This window comes from Haliaeetus albicilla, chromosome 16, assembly GCF_947461875.1.
Source record: "Haliaeetus albicilla chromosome 16, bHalAlb1.1, whole genome shotgun sequence".
In the NCBI taxonomy this organism is placed as follows: domain Eukaryota; kingdom Metazoa; phylum Chordata; class Aves; order Accipitriformes; family Accipitridae; genus Haliaeetus; species Haliaeetus albicilla.
The window spans coordinates 32837371-32861287 of NC_091498.1; the positions used below are offsets into that span (position 1 = coordinate 32837371).

The 23917-nt window shown below is 40.8% G+C and overlaps 1 protein-coding gene across 2 annotated transcripts in view; it reads right to left on the reverse strand.

Annotated features, from left to right (window-relative positions):
- Positions 1 to 23897, reverse strand: part of RMDN3 (regulator of microtubule dynamics 3) — a 42970-nt gene extending 19073 nt beyond the window's left edge. For both annotated transcript variants that reach the window (XM_069804395.1, XM_069804394.1), the window contains exons 1-6: positions 23717 to 23897; positions 21714 to 21909; positions 20897 to 21043; positions 16479 to 16746; positions 14764 to 14866; positions 13647 to 13707 (exon numbers count right to left, since the gene is read on the reverse strand). In XM_069804395.1, coding sequence (XP_069660496.1) covers positions 13647 to 13707; positions 14764 to 14866; positions 16479 to 16746; positions 20897 to 21043; positions 21714 to 21909; positions 23717 to 23861 — 920 coding nt within the window. In that variant the 5' untranslated portion in view covers positions 23862 to 23897. The remainder of the gene's footprint in view (positions 1 to 13646; positions 13708 to 14763; positions 14867 to 16478; positions 16747 to 20896; positions 21044 to 21713; positions 21910 to 23716) is intronic.
- Positions 23898 to 23917: the final 20 nt, after the last annotated feature.

Below are 23917 nucleotides of genomic sequence, written 5' to 3' on the forward strand. Positions count from 1 at the left end.
TATGTCCCAAACCGTCAAATACTGTGAGTGGGCATGGCAAGCTCCTTTGACATAAACACCTGAGCTCCCCACTCTAGAACAGGCAGCTAGCAATAGCAACCTTGATTTCCTGTGCATTGCTGGCATTTGCAGCCTCCTATTTGATTTTCTTGACAAATCAAACATTACCTGCAACATTGCTAGAGCCACAGCCTGAACCACTGTCCCAAGAGCACAGATCTTCTTGGGTAAGTCATTTTAAGACTCTATCCTTAAAATTAAAAACCAAGTCCCACAAAAGAAAATAGCATGTGAAAGACTTTGCAGCAGTTCCTCCTCTGAAGTCCTGCTGAGGGCTGTATCCTTTCAGGAAAAGATTGGCTTCCACTTCCTACAGAGCAGGAGTAGACTTGGTCTTACATTATAATTAAAGCTTTGATATATCACAAGCTACCTGAGCTACAGATATTACCTGGAAAAGCTGTCAACAGAAATATTCTAGAAAGCAGCTCTTGGTTTTGCCTGGCATCACTCCAACTGAGGTCACTGAACATCAAATCCACACAGCTTGTTTGAACTGTCCATTATTAAGATGATGAGTTATTCTAAAGAAAAGAAACCTGCCATACTTACTAAAATATTATTTTTCCTGGCACACCATTTGATAAAGCCAGAAAATATTTTGTCAAGTAAGAGCAGCTATGCTGGATCAAACCAAAGGGCACTCTGACCCACTATCCTATTTCTGTGTGCACTGCTGGAAGCAGCTTAAAATCAGGAAAGGCACAGAGCCATCGTTTACTGAAAGCTGGGAGAACAACCAGCTTTTATCAAGGCTTTCATGAAGAACCTGAAGTTCAGTTCACTTTCTTCCGAGCTGAAAAATCCTAGTGTATTTAATTGCTCCTCTAAACTTTCTTTTATACCGTTAATCAGTCTTATCACCTTCATGGTACTTTCTTTACCTCTTTATCTATTCCAAAAAGAAACTGCCATGTAGATATACTATAGATGCGTACAGTGAATTAAGACGCTTTCTTCGTTCTCCTCTTTCAACCCATATTTTGCCTTTTGACTCCTAGGAGTGAACACTTTCAAATAACTGCTTAATTAAGATGCAATCTCTCTTGTTTTAAGAGAGATAGAAAACGACACAATCTCTCATTTGTACATGCATAATTGGGAATGCTTTTTACCTATGATTATTACTTTGCCTCTACAAACAACCTTTGCCATTTTTGCATACTTATTTGATGCAGTGACATCTGTCTGCAACTTTCTAAAGTCAGATTTAGCTTACATTTTAGCTCTATTTATGCTTAACAGTACACATCCTGGCACAGACTTGGTAACCTCCCCCAGCTCTGAAAACTCAACACATCTTCCTCGGTTTCCCATTTTTTAGCCTGTTAAACCAGCACTGTTTACTCATGATAGCTTAGTCTCATTCAGACCTGCACGAGGGAGTTTGTCCAGGAGTTCTGGAACTCCAAGTACACAGTATCAGTGGGCTAGCACGCTCAGCCCCACTGTGAGGCACTTCTGTACAAGAGTTGCATTTTCTCACAGAGGTGGCACATCCTATTGGTCTACAACTTATATTTAAAAATAGCTTTGAGTGACAGGGCAGGCAGGGAAGTTGGATAAGTTGCTAGTTTCCTGGATCCTCTCATTACCCTCTAAAAATCAGCATTATGTTTGCCACCTTTCACTGCTCTCTTAGTGGTGCAAATTTAAGCCATTCATAATGTATCACAGCTAATATTTCTCAAGTTCTGGTAATAGTTCTATTTTTAATACCTCTGAAACACTTTAGTAGTGATTTTAATTTAACTTGCTAGAGTTTCCTCCCTGTTCTACCTTCCTCTGCTGTACAGGACATTGAAAGATGTCTTCTTGTAGTTCTAATAGTCTCCTCTGCTGTTTAAAGGAAATTTAAAAAGTACTAAGATTAAAGGCTTCTTTTATTTTTATTAATGAGTAGCTTATTACTTAGCCTGGACCTCAAACTCTGCCTTTAAACAAGCTTTGAATTATCTGCAAGCATTTTACTCCTATGGCTCTTCCTGTACTTCAGCTTCCTCATAGCCATTTTGTTTCTTTTGAAGTTATCATTACTTGCTGAAATCTTTCCTCTGCTCCTACAAGGATGTTCAATCTCAGTATTTTATGGTAATGACTATAAAGTGGGTTTGCTGTTATAACACCTTGAACCAGACCCTATTCATTGCTCAATGCCAAATCAAGACTTGTTTCTCTGCTTTTAAGGCTCAGGGACAAGTCATAGTCTTACCATATCATTTATGATGCTTATAAAAAAAAACCCAAAAAGCCAACAAACCACAAAAATAATTACTACAACCACTATGAACTTGTTTAAGTCTGATTTTTTTTTCTTCTTAAGAATTTTTACCTTGGTTATAGCAGTAGTACATATTGCTATGTCTCACCCACAGCTGTGTACACTATTCCCGCCCTCCCAGCATCTTAGCAAATTTTCAACTTTCACAACAGCCAGTTGCTCTTAGCTCCACAGCTCCGTACTTTCCTGGATATCTACTATACTACTGTATCATCATCAAGCAAAAATTTTCCCCAAGTTTTTAATTGTATTAATATTCACTATAAAACTATAGTTTGCTATAAAACTGTCAATAATGGTGCTGTAAATTGCTGTAGCTCTTGCATTTCATGACAGATTGTCATCTATCAATGGCTAGTTCAAGGAGACCTATATAACTTTTATCCGACTCAAGGGAACAGGACCTCTCAGATTTAACTAGCGTACAAGATTATTTGGAAGTGCAATTATTATTTTTTTTTAAAATATTTTCGTCTTTTCACCCCTGCAATTTCCTAGACAGATTGGTTTGGGAATACCGCAGAGGCAAGATTTCTAGCTTTATATAAGAAAAGTAAACAGAATACAATTTGTACAACTTGGGCTTGAGCCACACATATTCCCTTAAAAAGAAAAGAAAACAAAAGCCAGCAAAAAAGCAAACCATGCAGCAGCACAGGTCTTTGAGGATGAAGACTGGTAGGATGGGAGAATACAAAATTTGGAATTCAGCAGGGAAGCCCACGGTCTATAGGAGAATCCATCACACTCCAAATGACAGTGTCAAGACTGACTACATGAAAACTGAAAATCACCATCTAGTATGGAAATATATAACACTTGGAGGGACTGTCTTACAACTGTGCCTTGGAAACCAATAGACCTTTAAATAAACAGGCTTTCAGCTGTTCCCATTCACCCTGAAGCCAAGCATCAGCAAGGAAAGCAAACCTACTGAGATGTTTTGTTACTCGGCATGACCAACTGTAAATCCTAAAACACTTGAGACAGCGCTTTCAGTTCCTGGGACCTGCCTACACAAAACATTTAAACAGCTAGTAATTCATGGCGACGTTTGCAGTTGGCTCCAGTTAAGAGAATATTCTTTCTTTCCTTCTCTAGCTGTTGTACTGGCCAGGTAACACAAGGCTGAGAACAGGAACAGTGCAAGTTAGTAGGAGTTCACATGCTCCTCTGAGCACCCGGGGGCTGGCTAAAGGCAGGGAAACCAATCAGCCAAGTGTGGGGTGAGAAATGGGATCCAGAAAAACTTACCCCTGAGGTCCATAACTCCTCCTCCTTCTTGCAAACTGGAGGTTTTAAGAGACATATCTATTTGTTCTGCCTGCCTCCTGCTGCCAGTGAAAGACTCCACAGTTGTATCAGAAGATGACAGCTGTAGGGAATGACAGTTCAAAACCTGCAGCCAGGGTGCTGGTTTGAAGTCAAGGATCATACTTAATCTTGAACTGGGAAATTATTAATGAATTTCAGGTTTCTTGCCCATTTGCAAATCTTGCACCCAGAAACAACATGGCCGCACCATACTCCATGTATTAGCCTTCTTTCTGAGCCTACACGTTTGATGGTTGCATACTTACCATTCCAGGAAAATAAGGAGGCATAAAGACATAAAGAGGCATAAACTACTGACTAGAAAGACTCCAGCTGCATGAACAGTTCATAAAGTTAAAACAAACTATAAAGAAACATGATTTAAAATTTAAAAAAAAAAAAAAGGTAACATTGAGCCAATTTTTAGCTCTTATATGCTGACAATTATTCCCTTCAGTTAAACACTGCAAGATTAACTGAGGAAAATGGTGGCAAAAGACAACAGATTTTGAACAAGACAGCCCGTATCTTGACTACCTGTCATCATTATAATGTCATATGTCTGCAAAACTAAAGGTATTGACACTGGCAAACAGGATGAACACAAGAATGGCCACACAAACTCCATATATTTTCTCCAACGTGAAAAACAGCAGGTGCATAGATAAGAATGTAAGAAAGGGCAAGCACATAACACCACTTCCTCGGAATATTCACCCAGCCTCCATTTGGTCAGGTATTGTCTGAATTTTTCTTGCCATGTCCACTTGCTTTTTGAACCCACATAAATTTCCAGTAGCCACCACAACCTGGTGCATGGCATTCTGCAGCTTAACTGTGTACATGATATAAAACACTTCTTCTGTTTGAGCCTGATATAAAACATTTCTTTTGGTTTGAGCCTGATGCTTAGCAACTTTATTTGATGCCATCTAGGTCTTGCTTTGGAAGAAAGTGTTCCTACTTCACTCTCCCCATGCCATTTGATGTACAGGTAAGTTATATTCCTCTCAGTTACCTTTCTTCCAGCCTGACAAGTCTTAAATCTATTAACTAACTCCATTTACAAAAGCTGTTCTGTGCTTTTGATCTCCCTTGTCACACACCTCTCATGATTCTGCAGTTTTACAATACCTTTTTAGAGAAGGCAAGGATAGATTTGCATAGTTTTTAAAGAGATTATGTTCATGATATTTCCATTTCACACAAGTATAACTCTCTGTCTTCAAGTGAAAAATTATTCATCACAGCCCACAGATACTTACCTAAATGAGTTTTTACTCACTTGAACATGATGCTGAGCCTACTTAGCACTTACTGGATTAGTTGCAGACCCTCAGCTCTGGCGAAACAACTAATCTGGCAGCTTTCTGCACATTAATTCCCCTTACCAAGTATTAAAACTGCATAATGCTAAGTAAGTTGACTAATATAAGGCTTAAAAAAAGACAGACGCACACACACTTCCTAAGCCACAGACTTGTGTCTGCAGGTTGTTTGTTTTGGGGTTTTTGATTATTTTTTTTTTTTACTGGTAGAATTATTTTACTTGCATGTATGAACTTTTTTCTCAATACACCATAATTAAACTGTGTCTCCTAATCTAGAGACTGGTATATTGATTTTAACTGCAGGTATGTACACATGAGTGCATGGTGAGAAAGTGAGAAAAAAAACCAACAACCCTCACTTCTTAAAATTCCCACAGACCCACTCCAAACCTTTTATCTTTAAGTAGCTATCCTCCCATCACATGCTTGCACAACTTGGTGGAACAAGTAATAAGAATATGTAGTTCTAGCTGAAGTGATATGGCAACTGGGAGCAAAACTATGCAAAAAGCTCTCTGTAGGCTTCTCGTGACTGCTCTGGATGATAGTTTGGGAACAACTTCAGTGTTACTTACACAACCGCAGGAGACCTCATATGAGTTTGACTCACTAGTAGAATCCACAAGAGCCATGGTTACAGCAAAACGAACATTAGCCCATTGCCAAGCCATAAAATTCCTGAATGCCCAGATATTTGTATGAAGGTCTTCACTATTTTATATGAAAACAACTTTAATTTTTAAAATTGAGACAATACGGTATTTTTTTTTAATTTTTATTTTTGTTACTTATTGCTCAGTCGAGGCAGATTATGGCTCATGTCTGCCAAGTAACAAACTTCTCAGCTTTGCTCTAGTGGAACCAACAAGAACACACAACAACTGAAGCAATTCACAATAACTCTTGTCCCTCTGCAAAAGCAGCCAAAGCCTGCTACACAAGCAAAGCCTCACCCTTTTCAAGGGCAATCAGCTCCACAAAGACTACTTTATTTGACCAAGATACACTAAGATGGAAGCAAGAGTCCAACATACACTAATGAGTAGTTCCTATACCACCTTAAGGGCTTGAGGCAGAGTATCACTGAAAATAGTATCTCAACTTGGAAGACAGAAAAGTGAAACCCTAGGAATCTCAGGATGAATTCAGACGATCACTCAAAACTGCTTCCAGTTACAGACAGAAAACCTGCTCAGATGCTTGGTGTCATCTTTAATTTCTGTGCTTTGCACTGGCCACTATCAGTGAGTTGTTCATGGCTAATGCAGTCTCAATGTCTTAGCAACAGATGGGATGCAGAAGTTTCTAGCAACTTGAATTCCCAGTCTTGCCAATAAGAGAGACAAGAACAAAATACCAAAATAACCTAAATCGCCTGCTTTTAGAGAAATGAACAGAGGACAAAACAGACAGACTGATGTATAATAAGTTTTAGGATCACTAGCATCCTTTTTGTGAAACTCCTGTAAGCAAATAAAGGAAACATGGTATAGCTGTAACTGGTATAAAGTTGATTTTGCCATTCATTGAAGGGTGAACGTGGGAGGTTCATCGCTGGAGGTCTGCCTAATCTGTTTTGAAAAGTACCCACCAGAAAGAACATGACTTTGTTTTGGAGTGAATAAATTACCTGAGTTTCCTTTACCCTAATTTTTCCACGATTAACTGTTCTTTGAAAATTACTGTGAACAAATGGACATTGAATTGAGTGGCAGAAAAATCCCCTGATGACAACACTGACACTATTAAATAACTCCATTAAGTTGGGTAGTATAGTAGAGCTTAAATTTCAATAGGCTGCAGACTAGCATATGCTAGAAAATTTGTCAATTAATGGGGGGATGGCTGCAGAGAATTGAATTTAAAGGTTACAGTACATCATAAGCAGCCCAAGGCAGTAATATGACGCTGTACCAGCCAGCCTCAGCTAAAGTACTATATACAATTTTTGAGGTAAAAAAAAAAAAAAAAAGACAAAAAACTGACGAGCTGGATAGAGTCCATAAGACAATGAGACTAGGAGGTCTGCAGAACACCACCACACTAAAAGGTTGTGACAAGTAGGTCTGCTTTCTTTCAAAACACTGGATGAATACAACAGCTATTATATTCTCTTACAAATAGTTATTCATGTTAAACTTTTTTCCCATGTCTAGAGAGGATAGAAGTAATACAAAGCTTAGGTTGACATCAGGAAAAATCCAAATAGTTATATATATTATAATTAAATACACTACTTGATAAAACAGGAGAAAGGGGAGAGAAAAAGACAGGACAAGCCCCATCACTAGAAGTCTTTAGGGATCAGGGACAGTTTTGGTATACCTGGCATGCACCATTGCAAGAAGATGAGTGAGATGACTTTCTGGAGGTCCCTCCCAACTCTGTGTTCTTGATTCCTTAAACACTAGAAACCAAACACTCTTCTGGATCAGTGCTCTGTTTCATACTTAATTAACATTGCTATGAACATATTCAGGTTCCAAGGAGACCTGGCAAATTATGTTAAGATACCTGTTAGCTAGTAAGGAGTTTACTCAGGCACATGGCTAAAACCAAAGTTAATTTTCATTAGTGAATTAAGGCAAAATTCAAAGGACTGCCACAGAAAAGAAAGGCTGAAATATCCCCTTCTCTACCTGCACCAAAATCCATCTTTCCTTGATCCTAAAAAAGTTAAAATCTTCATTAGCTACCTCAACTGGGACACAAAATGCGTCTTCAATTTTGTTCAGTTTCTATGCTGGTTCTTATCTGCTGAAGATCTCTAGTCTGCCTCGGGAGGTGGTAGTAAAGGACTATATGTGTTCTCTTCATAGAACAAAATGTATTCATCCCCAGTGAAATCTGAAGATACAAATGGTATTTATTGTTTAGAACATACAGTTTTTATGGAGTGACCTCATGCTTATTTAAACCTCTTGTTTTGCCCAGAAGACTTGCAGTTTCAGCTGTCCTCCCAAGAGCTACCAGCGAAGAGCCTGGACATACCTGTGCAAGATGTTCAAACTACAACAAAAGACTGCAGGAACTACTAGTGCTTTCAAGGAAGGTGTCACCCGCAGCAACACTGATGAGAAGAGCTGCAGAATGAAGCCTTTTGTAGTGCATGAGTTATTTTCCACATTTGTAGCATTATCACCTGTGCTATGAGAGCCTTCTACTGACATACTCATGCTCTTAAGATCTCAGCTCTCAGAACTTTTCTTTTCTTTATGCCTAACAAATAAAAAGCAACCCACAGACTGTAAATGTCAAGTTACTTCACTATTTCCAAGGGAAGGTGGGAAGACTGATCCCTGCTGAGATTTCTTTTGTCCCTGCTCCTACTTTTCAGTACTTTCTCTTCCTTGGCTCCTCTCTGGTGTTCCCACCCTCTGAGCCTCCGTGGCTTGGGACATGGAGATGTTTCAGGGTACCAACACCTCTGATGAAGGGAGCAACCCTCCTGAGTCGGGGGATGCTATTATGCGGCTCTAGCTGCATGCTATTTTTCCTCCTCTAAGTTCTGAAGTATCTTCTAAGGCCTATTCCTATTTGCTATAGTTGCTTCTGCCCCTCATCTATATCATTAGTAACTTCCCTGTTTAATCCACCGGCGGAACAGAAAATGCTCAGCTCAAATCCAGACATAGCTCAAAATTGGCCAGATCTGGGCAGTAACCCAGGAAGAGTTAAATCCTGAAATAATGCCAGTTCTTCAAATTAAAGCTATCTTCGAGTCATATCCAGAATGCTGTCACTTTTTTAAAAAATGGTATCTACCCATGGACAGCCAGACGAATGAACAGAATTTAAGAGGGCTGGTACACAATTCAGTGGCTATCAAGTGTGCAAGATGCTCCACCAAAGTGACAGACTCTTTAGAAGAGAGGGCACATTTCAGAACGTCATCCAACCCAAGAACGTATCCTCCTCCCGCTTCTCTATAACATATTATCTCCAAGAGGGCCAAAGCTTATTACTTCTTCTGCAATGACAGCTTTCAGCAGTCAGCAAATAGCATTGAATTTCCAATGTGAAATATTCAACTCAAACAAAAGCTGCTAATACAGCACCTGCAAATTTTTTCCCAGATGGACCTCTGAAATCCCTCGCTACTCTGGTTGTACTTCCAATATTTCTTTTAACAACAGGAGTAGAAGCCAAGGCAAACACGTAGCTCGCTATCCTTTCCTGATCCCTGAAGCTGCTGTTACATGCTTGCAGTTGTGCTGCAAACAGCCACACCAAAATGGACAGGGGGTTCTAACAAGGCCACAACTGTTTCTCTCACTTCATTTGTGAGGATGTGACATATTCATGTCTAAGCAGCAAACTGCACAGGTTTGTACAATGATCGATGCCTCTTCCATCTATCCCTAAAAGCAAGCAAGAACAGACTTACAAACTTGCTCTGTCCTCCTATTCATGAGCGAAATCAACTAAGGGAGTAATCAATTTAGTTGGACGTAATATCTATCTGTTCAGAGATCTTTTACAATTAAAGCAGAGAATGACTTTGATGTCTGTATCAAAAGTAAGAACCAGGTAGTTGTAAGACAGGAGTATACAGGCATTAACACTTGGTGTAATATCAATCAGCCTACAATACACAAATCTATTCTAAAGGTACTAAATACATCAAACGTCCAACACAACTCTCACGTTTCTATATTCCTAAGCAATGCCTACAAGGAAAGCACAGCCAGAGATCAGTCCCGCTGCACAAAGGCTGACTTGTCTGTGTAGCCCTGATCAAATCTCAGTTCTGTTTCGACCAGCTCTGCGAAGATGGCTCTCTTGGGACCAGCTGACCTCCAAGAGCAAGCGACTACAATAACAGCTTTGTATCAAATCTAATGTCAAGAAGACCCAAGAGATCCATGAAAGGACTCTCCTTCATATTTGGGCAGATCCCAAAGCTAGTCCCAGACATAGTCCCAGACACTTACTGCTTTCTCTATCATTCTTGACAAACCACTTACTATCATGCTGCCAAAGCCTTCAAACCATCCAGCCACAAAACGCTCTGAAGCTGCAGCCAGTCACGCTCCACTCAGTGTTGCCTTTGCGAGCACTCAGAAATCCCTTCTCGTTCACAGTTATTTTCTTTGTTTGTTGCTTTAAAATGTCAGTCATGACTGCAACAACTACAAGGCACTGAGAGAGGGGAAAAAAAGCTTTACTTGCAGCAATGATTGTATGCAAAGTATCTGCCGTCTTGCTCAACAAGCATCACACCGTAAAGCCAATAAAACAGGGAATGATTTGTGCAACAGAAGCAAATAATACAGCATAGAGAACAATGAATAAACACCAAAACCCAGCACAACTGCATCTTAAGTAATCCAAAAGCATTAAGTGGCAATTGATAAAACAGAAAATTACAGTAAACATGAAATAACACACACAGAAAAAAATGCAGCTGTAACAAGACCTATACAATCACAGGCTTCACACAGCCTGTATCACACAGAAGGGACATTAAAATCACTGGGAATATTTCTATTAAAATGTCCATTTAGTATGTTGTGGAAAAGAAAAAGCTAGGGCATCAAATCAAAACCAAAAAAGCTTTAAAAGCTCTACGGGCAATTTCAAACAGAGTAAGCAGGTTTTTTTCTACACAGGGGATCAGTACCAGAGGATGGTATGGAAACGAAAAGAACCAAGTGGCTAAAACAAGATTACACAAACTCATGGAGAGTAGCCCCATCACGGGCTATGAACTCACCTCTGCATTTCTCCCTGCTGGAGGTAAGGATGGCACACTGAAGGAAAGTGATCACTGTATTCTGACAAGGTTTTTTTGTATTTTCCTAAACATTGCTACCACAGACAGCATGGTGAACTAAACGTAATTCTGAGCAATGTGCCCATTACTTGAGTAAAGGGAAAACAACCTATAATGTCTTTTGAAACTATGTTTTAAGCTACATTTTTCACATACATGTATCTTTTAATGTATTAAGCACCATTTCATGAGCAACAATTTTTTTCTCAGGGTAAATTCAATTAGCATAAAAAGAGACTGCAATCAAAACAGCTTGAGACCATCCCATGACCCATACAGAGCTGGAAAGGGAATAATTTCCTGTTCTATTCATCGTAGAAAATAATTATTTCTGTGACTGATAAAGGTAGTTACATATTCATTTCCAGTAAATCCCATGCCTCCCACATGCTGCTCTGCTATTTGCTTTCTCCAGCTGCCCTTTCTGCAGCTGCTCTCTAGAATTAAAAGCAAGATGTAGATGTGCAGAAGCCTTACCCCTGTTTGGAAAAGAGACAAGTCTAAGAGGACAAGAATTGTGCACTCTTTCACCAAAACCACTGTGGGAAGAGGTGGGCACAGGCTGTAACACAGGCACTGAGAACATCTCAGCTCAAAAGGCTTAAGATTTTCTACTGGTGACACATGACTAAACATCACATTACAGCCATTAATTCTGCACACTATAAACTCTGAATTACAAAGCTAAGATATCAATATTTTACCCTGAAGTAGAACCTTGCTTTGTAAAATATCAAATGATTGAGTATCAAAGTGGCTTACAAACTTTAAGCCTCAGCCTGGCAACGGAAAACCCATTCCTTCAAGATGTTAAGCCAGCAGACAAAGCCCAACACCGTAATCTGCTAGAGATTAGTCATATTGTCTGTCCCAGTATTCTTCCTTCATATCAAAGCTTTAATTGAGAACAGCAATTCATTACTAAGAGCTAAAACACACAGTCTTTTCAAGACGATAAAGGCATTTATTTAGATGCCAGTTGTCCAAACCGATCCTCCGAATAAACTTACTCATCTCAGAAGAGTGCAGATCTTGTTTGGTAAAGATCTTCAGCGTTCTGTTTTCCCGATAATTTCCATTAAAAAAAAAAAAATCATTTCTCTCATTCTATTTTACATGTTGTCAGTCCTTCACAGTTACTGCTGATGAACACTGTTCATCAAGGAATTCACCAGAATACCAGAAAAGCATATTCCCTTACTTCTACAAATACCTGTACCACTCTACAAACTCTCTTTTGGTGTATTTTTGAAAAAAGGAGAGGAATCCTTTCAATTCCATACATGAGTTGCAACCAAAGCCTGTTTATTCATGCCGCTGAAGAGAGCAAGGTACCTTCCCTCTTGCCTACCTCCTTACTGAAATCCCAACCAGCTGCAGCATTTATACAAACACAGCACACCTTGCTAGGCTAAACTGCAGATCATTTCATCTTTTATCATGGAAAAAAAAAATTGTAAAAAGAAAAAAAGAAAAAAAAAGCCATATGCTGCTGTTTCAATTCATTTCAAAGCCAGAGTGCTTTGCAGAGTGACAGGCAGCATCCATGAGCAGAATACAACAGTGCCAGGTCAGCAGACACTCTCCAGGAGACTATAAAAGTCTGTCTGGTAAGAAGGATGTTTCTACTTACTCCAGAATTAAGATGAATATAAGAACATTGGCACAGCACTAAGCCCACGCTCACAGCCCTAGCTGATTGGGGCAAATATATCAACTCTTGACATAAAGCAAGCATCTCTGTGCAGCAGAACATTACTGAAATGTCAATAACAGAGTAAAAAACAACAATTAACCCAAGAATGTTGGAGGAACACAAAGGAAAAACCTCATTCATATTTAACATGTAACACTTAAGACTTTGCCCCCACAGCTGTGCAGCTGGCTGAGAGCTCGGCTTTGAAGGATATACACATTACTCTATAGGGGGCTGAAAAGGGGCCAAAGGAAACAGAGGACTCATGAAAGAAAAGAAAAGAGAGCCTCACCATACTGAGCTCTCAAACTCAGGAACTAGCTTTCTGCAAGTTATCTGCTAGAAACACATTCTTTGGCAGCCCATCTACACCCAGCACAGAACAGGGCACTCCGATAGGCGTTTTCCCAGGGTCTGCACAATCAAAAGTGCTGCTTACAGAGTTCAGCTCATTTCTGAGTCAAGACACTTGCAGCCTCCCACCCAGGCATATACATGGGCCCAAAAGCCAGCTGCTGAGCAAATTATTGTCTCCCACTTTTAGAAAGGAAAATTGCACAATTCCCAGGAAAGCTTCTAAACAAGCTTTCCTTCACTTCACCTTTTCAAAATATATGCACTTAAGCGACGAGTAGCCCAAAGAATATGCAGTTTATTCTGCTAAATTTAGCCTGGTGAACACCAAATGGAGCTCATTGTACTTACTCATCTCAAGCTCATTTTGTCAATAGCTTGTTTCTCCAAGCCTCATCCAAAACTTCATCCTTAACTGCCACCACCAAAGTTCATCTTAGGTGCAGACTCACAAAAGCCTTGATACAATCTGTTCTTAGTATCCAAAGAAGTTCATTATTCTACCTGGGAGCTTTTGCTCAAGAACTCCTCTGGCCATCTCATCTCAGAGAGAAATTTATAATTAAATTGGCATAAGCAAAGCAAAGTTTATTACTATAATCACAACCAAACCTACCATCTGTCAAGCCATTACTTATGACAATTAACCAAAGCTGTTAAAAATGGCTTTTTATGGAAAATAACATCAATGTGGTATACACAAACTAAGAGCAAATAAGCTTTTTTTTGCTTTTCTTTTTTTTTTTTTTGAGTTTTTAAACGCAGCTTAGCTCACAACAATCTCCAAGTCCCTTTCCTATGCTGCTTAAAAGCAAGAAGCAAAAAGTTACATACCATTGATGGCACTCAGCACTTTGATCCCATTTCTGTAAGGCAATTTCTATCTCTTCTTTCCCTGCAAGTAAGTGGTCAGCGGTAAGAAATTCAGCCACTTTCTCTCTTAACTTCTTTCTCTGAGGCAGTTAAGAGTACAATAATAGAATGGCATAAAAGTCATATATTTTTTTAATTGTATAATACATTTGGCTTGAAAATGTCCCATAAATAATTTCATACTCTTGCAGTGATATGGAACATCTAAGACCAAATTTGCGTCATCTCTCCAAGTGTAGTACGGTAGCAAATTGTGTTGACGTGTCAACATGGTTTCACCTCATTTGGAAGTACAGTTATCTATAATGAAAACATCTTCCACACCATATTAAGGAAAGTTAATTAGAGCTTTCAGTGGTTTTGTTCTGATGCATTTCACAGCCTCAGATCTAGGACCCGCCCCACTTCCCCCTCTCTCCTCTAAGAACCTACAGTCTCAAATAGGTGAAAACTAAGCGGCTATCGAAGGCTAAATGGACTACCAAAATAAAACTTAAAATTTCATGTTTTAAATGGCCACACTGATTTCCAGAAACAAATACTATAACTAATATAACTATTAACTAACTATATTTAGTTATATGCATAATAAGCAGAACAGAAATTATTTAGAATAGTATCTTTTGTTGCACATCTTAACTGTAACAAAGATCTTTTTTTTGTTTTATTCTGACCCACCTACAATCTTGCAAACAAACCACATTCGAGATAGTGAAGAAGAGGAAGGAATGAAACTAAATCGATTCCTCTAAGTAAACACACATTTAGCAACACAAAAAATTAAATGCATTACAGGAAAAACTTATTTATCTTAATACCACACAGGACATGGATAATAGATTTGAGAAACAAACTTTTACACCTTTAACTAGCCTTTGGTCTACTTATACTATCTTTCAGAAAGCAAAAATTTTAAACATACCACTGCAGTAGTGCTAGCTACTCACCATAAAAAAAGATTACAAGGGAAAAAAAAAAAAAGCACCACATTGTTTGCAAGTGTGGGGTTTATAAATCTGAAGTGTAATGTGAGCTTTGAACATCCTCCTTCCTTTGCCTCAAACACACAGTTCCTTACCATCAGATGCATATGATCTCTTCTCATCTGCGTCTTCTGTGATTTCACACATATCACTATGTGCTCGGGCCAGGCGCCAAAGAAAGTCTTTCTGGTCTGCATACTGCAGTAAAAACATAAACGTTATATATCGAGACCCATTCTGCCACTGACAAAGAGCATGAGAAAGAAAAATCAAGTTGGGGCATATCCTAGAAGTTGCACAGACATCTTTTGAAACCTTAAAAGGCCCCAGCTCTACAAGAACTGCAGCAGAACCACAAAAGAGCAAACTGGACAGCCAACTTTATAATTAAGCTTACGATGCTACACCACTGGTACGGGTCTAATTGTTGCCACCTTCTAACAAGGAACCCCCCCCTTCAAAGGCCATACTGGGGTCAGTTCTTCAGCAGTCTCCACTAACCTTGAAACACTGGGAAAAAAAAAAAAATCACCCTAAGTCTCACCACTTCATTAAAATTCACAAACTGAATTTTACCTTTTTCATGCTTCAGTCCACATTCAAACAGTTTCACACCCTGCCTCATTCTTAAACCCAGGTGAGTACTGTAGGTGTACTGCTAAATTTGGAAGCAGATATGTTCTGACAAAAACAAACTTACTTAAAAAAAGAAAAAAGTAGAAAATTAAAACACAACCACCTAACAGTCTGGTTTCTTTTGCGACAGTATTGCAAATAAAAGAAAGTGGGGGAATCACCAGAAAGAAGCATGCAAGAGAATTTCAGAAGCAAACAGGCCTGTCATTTCTTCCTCGTGGGAAGGAAAAAAAAAAAATCTACTTGACAGTAGAACTGATCAAGTTATCTGTTATTTCTTTTCTTCTATTTCTCCTGGAAATACAGAAGCCAAAATGGTTTTGCTCTTTAAAAGGCTGGTAACCCAAAATGTTTTCTTTGCTGGCTACCCAGCACTCTGGTTAACACTAACAGAGGCTGACAGTGCAACTGCAGCAGGCACGGGCATGCCTACACCGGCTGCCGTAGGTCACAACAGCCGCAGCAAGACACATTGCAATGCTGGACACACCCACTGCCTGTGGCCAGAGGTATAAGCTAGCTATAGAGTAAATAGCTAGAGTAAAACTATCACTGCCCCTTGCTATGTTCCCACACCTCAACGGCAGCGCCAATGTCCACTAAATCAGGGGATCAATTCACATCGCCAGTAGGATATAAAGAAACACATTCTTTAAGGTGGTATAACACCTGCACCATCTGGATTTCTAATCTCATTAACTAATATATATGTAAGTGTTGCCTAACCCTTCTGTTTGAATATGCAACTTATTTATTTCATGAACCACCACACACGTTCACTGGGCAGCCCTCAAAAAGACCAAGTTTCCTGAATAAAGATCGAGCCATTGCATATGCAATGAGGTAAACATCCTCAAAACGTTTGCTGAGTTTACTGTATACACACAGTACTGTTATTTTACACATGTACAGTGTGTTCACTCAGGGAAAGTGATGACATGATGAGACACAGAGTTCCAAGACAGAAAGCGACTGGGAACCAGCTGCTGCTGCAGCCTGAACAATATTGGCCTTCAGCCCGCTCCCAAGCTGCTCCTGAGGAAGGGGGCCACTGGAAGCTGGCCCAGTTGCTGTGTAGGACCTGGACCCTGCTAAGATATGCAATTTCCTCTTTCCCAGCTATTTAGCTGAAAACACAAATCACTGCTGGAAAATATAAAAAGGCAACCTTTACCGCTAGTTTATTATTCAGCAGCAGCTGGAATCCCTCTCTCTTCTCCTGCTCATCCCCATTGTGCAAGCGGTCAGCCTGCTGCAGTAGCTGACCCAGTCCTTCCTCTAGCGAGGAATCTAAGATTAAAGGCGCTTCATCCTCGTTGACGAGATCCAGGGAATCCCGTCGCGCAGTCCTCACTGTTTCACAGCTCACTTCATCTTCTCCTTCTTCGCTCTCTCTCTCGGACTCCCGGTCATAATCAGACTCGGCGTTGGCTGTGGTGTACCTTTGAGAAAAAAAAAAACAAAACCAAAACCAAAGCAAAATTAGTTTGAGGACATGCTGTGCAGCCTATGACGGTTTTATACATACGTCACAGAAAAAACAACTATTCCTAACAGAGGAAGACGAGTATCTGAGTTTATCCTGGAGAACCCTGTACAATCCAAGGGTCTCAGATAACACACCAATCATTATTTCTCATGTAATATACACAACGTCAAAAAGCTGAAGAAAGAAGGTCCCCCAAAAGTTAAGTAGAACGCAGTCACAAGTGTCCACATCTCACTTGCACATTGTAACAGCTTCTGTTAGGCCTTCGAACTTCAGTGTAAGAGAATTAAACAACTAAGAACAGAGCCAGGACAATTCAGTTAAATGTATGGATTATAAAAGAGAATTTCAACAAAAAATCCGACATGCTCATCCATGTGGAAAATATAACCTGAGGTTTTTAGCCTGTTCCAGGGAATTTCAGACACAATAGCTGTTTTGGCAGTATCTAGTACCTCCATCATCTTGTCTGAGCGCTAAATATGGAACAGCTTGTTCACACTGACATGTGAAAAGGTGCAAAACAGTAGGAGAGCAATCAAAACTATTTCCCATGAGCAAGAAGTCCAGCAAGGAGACAGCAGATGAGCCACAAAAAGACACCACATGTACAAACACCCGGGCAATGATTATCTGCTAAATTAGTCAAAGGAACCAGGATAAAGCTCAGATCAAAGTTCTTAAAATGGCTAAAATTAAGCTCTCACAAATCATATACAAGCACCTAAGCTGGAAATTTGAAACAGGATTATGTATTGACTGATACCACTGCAGCAGGGTGTCTATTTACAAAACTAATTTTTTTTTTAAAGACAACTATTTGTCCCCCTCACACTTATCTGCAAGCTCTTAACCGAAGAATAAGCGCAAGTCAGCCAGTAATTTAAGAATGTACACTTTTATATTTGGATTTTGTTGATTTATCTGAATAGAAAGCTCTCTTCCTGAAGCAAGCTACTTCAAATCCCATAAACGCCTAATTCTAGGGGATGCTTGCAATTGTTACCCAATTAAACTGTGCCCAAGCCAACTTTACAAGTTCTGCTAGAATTAAAAGTCATTGCAGCCTGGGGGCATTCGGTAACTACAGCCACACTCCCTTTTGCCCTGACTGAATTTCTCCTCCGAGGGAGAGCCTCCCATTCTGTGTGTGAAGCTGCCTTTGTCTGGAGGCAAAGATACGTGACCAAAGTCCATATCTGAAGAAAGCAGTTACAGTAATTTGGCCACACATAGATAACAAGATGCATTTGGCTATCAAAGCTTCCACTTTCTGAGAACCATCAATAACACCCAAGCATTTCCTTCTCTGGTAGAGGGTACACAAATACCCTCACTCACCACAGCCTCCAATCCTCATCCATAAATTTAAAAACGCACCACTTTGCACTGAAGCATTTTAAGACAAGAAATAAAGTAAGAGGCAGCCTTATCACTGCAAAGCCAGGAAAGCAAGCACTACAAGACAACATGCTGGACATTACGTAGGCAGCACTCAATTAATGGATAATGTAGCAACATGGTGGTAGGTGACACTGGCATGGCTCCGTTTCAGACTAAAAGCTTCATTTCTTGATGTTTTCTTAAGATTAATGATGTTATTAGTTCTTTAGACTACCTCATTTTTGGTACTTAAAACACAAACTCCTCAAATTCTCTTATTTCCCATCCTAACCTACTATGCAGCACAGTTGTGGGCTACGCACACAGTTGTGATACTGTCCCACTACAACATTTTACTGGCAGCTGCAAAGATTTCAGCTGAAAAAGCTGAAAAACACTTTCCACGTTGAAGGCTCCTGAAACACAATATGGTCTTTAAAAACAGGCAGCAATGGATGGCTCCTACACACTTCTTTTCTCCACCACAAATATGTGTTTTCTCCAAAACAGCTCATACAAGATGCTGCCAGTTTAAAAAGACAAGTAATACCATACATAACTTCACAAACTCAGAGTTTTCAGGAAGATTAAGGGATTTAGATGTTATCAGCCTGTTTTCTCAATTTTACGATGATGGAAAGTTCTTAAATGTTTTAGTATGTTGAGGCCTCTGGCTAGCACACATCCTGAATGAAAATGAAAACATACTAGCTGGAACAAAAAAGCACATGGAAAGAGGAGGCAAAGAAGCCCAAAAGACCAAAGCAGTGCCAAAGCAATATAGAGAAATCAAGCAGCCCAAGACCTCTGAGCTCCTGAAAGTTCGTGATGATTTTTTTAATTGTATATGAAATCGGAGAAGATGCTTATGTCCATGTGGTTTGCAAAATAAAGCTGAAATGTGAGTTGTTCTTGCTGAATTTCATTAAAAGAATACAATTGCCAGAAATGAATACACAGCTGAAATCTATCTGTTGAGAACAGTCTCATTCTTCCTCCCAGTGGCTGCTAAAAAGCTTGAACAGTCTTTTCCAAAATTTACATTTTCTACCCTGATTTTCTACCAGAAATTTTAGTATTTACATCTCTAAAAGACAGTATTGCACACTAAAGGCAGCTGGGCCTGAACAGACTAATATACCTATTTGTATGGGACAAATACCAGAGTGAGAAATTGTATACTATTTGATTTTTTTTTAAATCAGATGAGAGCTGCTTATCCGCTAATTCTCCACACTGGTCATTAAACCTAATTACAGATTTTAAATAAAATGTAAGAACTCCTCCAACCATCGCTAGGTTCCCAATAAAGTAATGGGGTTTTGCAGTGAAATACATCCCTGCTCACCAGTTCACCTGAGGTCCCCTAAGGAGGATGCCTTCTCTGAACCTTGGAACTGTTGTCAGCCTCTATCACGACTTAAAATTTTCTAATGCTCAGATGACACCTAGGGCTGGTATCTGTTGAAAAAGACCACCCTTTTCAGCACGCTTTACAAAATACATTGGCACCCTAATGACTCAACGCATCCGTTATTATCTAGATAGCAAGGTCTTGTCTTCAGAACCAACTATATAGTTTTAAAATTTGTTATGCAGCCTTGTTACCTTTACACCACCATGAATCACTTACTCCCTAATTTTGTTTTCATATGAACACCCACTTCAGAAGAATGAAGCAGTGCTATAACCTGAATGAGATCACATCAGCTCTTTCCTGCTTCACCAACTCCAACTACTAAAAATAAAATACTAAAATGACATGGGTTTATGACAGTCACAAAGCCTGCCTTCCTGCAGATCCATGTCCTTTGTTCTAGGAGGCTGCTACAGTAATTGCTGTTTTGTCCGCTCGTTACAAACCCATGCTACCAAGTGCCCATTTGCACCAGCTGACTGGTCATTGACCTGCTACCCAACAGCATGTCAGGTCCAAATTCTGCCTGCCTTGCCCTCAGTGCTATAATTAACTTCTCTCCTTAAATTACATTTCATTTCAACTTCCCTGGGAGAATGTATACAGCCAGTACTGCATGTTTTACAACATACTTGCATACCTCAAAAGCTATAGAATTCATCTTATTAAGGCACAGAAATGTTTGATCAGAAAGGCGGCAGTCACATACACGTATGCAGTAGACCTCTTGTTATCTAATATGACAATACTTGCATCTATACTGTAATTTTTACCAATGTTCCTAAACTACATGATACTTTTCACCTGTTTTTAAGCTACAAGAACTTAAGCAACACAACTGATCAGTGTGACACACTGAGAAAAATCCACAAGAAATACCTTAGCTGAAGACATTTTAGTTAACTGGAATGTATTTTTAACTTTCTAAAGTTTTCCAGACATTCTAAAAGATATTATTGTATGGAAATTTTATTTATAAACTCTCTCACTCAAGCCCCAGGCTGGACTTCTACTTCCCTTCATCCTGCAAGGTTCCCTAATCAAATCATTGCTTAAGAAAACCCTCAAAAACTATATATATGTTTTTTTCTTCCCCCCCTCTCTCTAAAAGTTGGAATTGTTGCACTTCTCTCCATCTGGCCCTGGCAGTAGAAGGCTTAGTGTAATAAAAGCAAATAAAACCAGGATGACAGACACCTAGTGGGGAAAAAAAATCCCTTCCTTTATGTTCTAAACTCCTCAGATGTAAGTAATTGGGCACCAAAGCCCATAAAAGCTGCTTCTAACCTGGTGCTCTGCTTACCCTCCTTCACTTTCTCCATCATCCGTATTGGCTGTTCCTGAGCTGGCTGTGAAATAAATTGAACTGGAGCCTGTGGAATCACTTCTTTCCCTAGGAAATGGGAACCGCCTCCGGCGAGTTACCTTCTGGGTTTCTTCCAGATGGGACCTTTGAGGAAGACAAAGAGAAACAGATAAACATTTGATAGTGAAACATCTGCTATTTCACTTCCCTTCTCCTCTCTAGCAGATTCTGTCAATTTGCTTTATATCCAAAGAATTCACAAGGTGATTTACTCTTGCTTATATAAACATCCTGCTGCCATACACCAAGCATCATATTGTACAGTTAAAGCCCATCTGACCACAAACTTGGTCCATACACAATCCCTATATGCAATCCATATACAAAGAGGTAATCATATCACATACATTCCTCTGATCTCCTCAATGAACAAAGGAATCCTGAAACATCTTGGAGAATAGAGGACCTTTTACTCTATATCAGAAGTTACCTACAGTTGGCAGCAGTCAGAGAGAAAATAGCAGTAACAAGAGACAAACATTTACAGAACAAATAACCTTCCTAGTCTAGAATATGAAGCAAGTGTCACTACTTGATACTGCATAAGAAAAAAAACCCCAACCCTGGCTAAACATACAATTCTTTTTAAAATTAATCTCACTGGAGGTCAAGATGCAGTGCCAGCGGAAACTAGAGAGACACTTTTTCCACTTTTGGATTTTGAATTTAACATACTGAGTCACGGCTGCTTTACCATGCTATGGAATAAATACGTGCAACAGTAGACAAAGACAGAAAGGGGCAGGGTCGATACCTGACTTCAGCAATGATTTCTGCAGCTAAGTGCTGCAGGCTGCTCCGTAGCTCCTCCACTTCTTTTCTTAGCTCTGAAATGTTTCTCAACACGAAGTCAAGGCGCTCCAGCACATCCACCTGCTCATCGTGCGTTAGGAGAGGTACATACATAGCACCATCTCCCGCCTCTACAGGAGCCGGCACCCGGGGCACGACTTAAAAGAAAACAAGAGGGGAAGAAGTTCATTAGATGCAAATGGGAAAGGATTTCACATGGGAAGCCTCAGTATAATTTTGTTTTCAGAAGATGGAGGATATGAGGCTTGGTCTGAAGTGTTGCCACCTGACCTGGCCTGAGGTTTTGGGTTCTTCAACCAGCTAACAGCTCCCTTCTCTGACACCAGCATCTAGCCAGACTTAACAGACTGGCAATAGCAACTGGGGGTAAACAAAGCTCTTTTAACTACACGTCTATAAAAATCTGCTTGTAAATTTTTTTTTAAAAGAGCAAAATCCATACTCAATATCACAAAGACTACTGTAGATGAAGAAACTGCTGGGGGTTTTTTAAAGTCCTTACTGCAAGTTAATTTAACTCCTATTCTCCACACTTCTGTACTAACATCACACTGAAAAACTACACTCTGCTTTACTCCTGAATTGCAATCAACTCAGGAGGCCATCAGCCAGGAAAGCTGGCCAAAAAAGACCTGTTCTGTGAAAAAAAAAACCCAAAACCACTCTATTCTTATTCAAGGAAAAAACCCCCACAGGAACCCAAAGAGGAGACATCAGACTTTAAAGAGCAGTTTAGTCACTAAAATGTGTCATTGCCTTCTACTGAGCATCTGGAACCTTTATCAGTCTGTCTGATCCTTAAATCTCCCTGCAGATATAGCATGGTCAACCAGCGTGTAAGAACAGATTTACATCTGTGGATTGTAAATAAGTTTTCTTGAAAACTCATAAATATTATAAACGTACTACCAGTTAAGTCCATTATTTGAGAAGGAACGCTCTTTTTATATTAACAACAACAAAAATGAGAACCACTGTCAAAAAAGCAGCCAGATTTGCAGAAATGAAGGGCTTATCTTCCAGAGTAGCCTGTGTTAACGCATCTAAACTCAGAGATAAAAATCTAAGTTGTCTTAAATAAAGAAGTACTGTAATCTTTTCTCAGCTCTCTTTTTGCTTCTCAGCAATTATGCTGTTTGCTCTGCTGTTTTCTCTAGAAGTGGCTGTACCGCAGCCTGTTGCTCCTGAGCACCTGCCCTACTCCCGCAGCATTTGTCCCGTTGTCCCGTCAGCAGAGGCCGATCCTCCCTATTTCTGCTCAGGACCTGCTGTTTCAGGGTGAAGTCCGGTGAAACGGGATGCACTGATTCCTGCTATGCTGTACGGTCGGCAACCAGGTGCAGAGATTGACCGCAGCAATCGTTACCAGCCTGCCAAAGCCACAGGGGTCTACCTATTCTCCTGCTCCTGCTGCAGCGCTGGGTCAGTGTACGCTGCGTGCAGCACGGCTGGAAAAATATGAAGGTACAAGCATCTAAAACCTGGTTCTGCAGCACCACAGGTGAAAACAGCTGGTTCTGCAGCAGCACCACAGGTGAAAACAGCGTTTGCAAACCACTCGTGCCCCCACACAGCAGCGCACGCAGGCCTTCGGACACCCCCGAAGAGATATTCGAGTAAAAGTTCCTCCCCGTAAGTAACGTTATTTTAAAATCTGGCCTGCTGAGCTGAACGTGTCTCTGCAGGCGAACAGCCGGCACTCCGACCGGCGCGTCCCCCCCCCCCCCCGCGCTGCCGGCTTCGTTTTAAGAGCCGGGCCGCCGGGAACGGACGAAGGCGGCTTGGCTTCCCCTCGCCGCGGTTTGTGCGCGGACTCGGAGGAAGAGGAGCGGCCGCGGTGGCCGCCTCAGCGCTCGTAACGGGCCGCGACGTCCGCCCGGACGGAAGGCCGGGACACGGACAGGGCCCGGGCCCGGGGCCCACCGCCGCGCCGGCCCCCCCTACCCGTCAGCCCGGCCTGCCGCCGCCGCCGCCGCCGCCGCAGCCAGAGCAGGCCCAGGCCGGCTCCCGCCGCCGCCGCCGCCGCTCCCAGCGCCAGCGCCAGCCCCGGCCCCGGCCCCAGCCGGCCGGGCCCGGCCCGCGCCGCCATCGCGGTCCGGCCGCCCTCCGCCTCCCTCTGCCGCCGGCGGCGCGCGGGGCTGACGG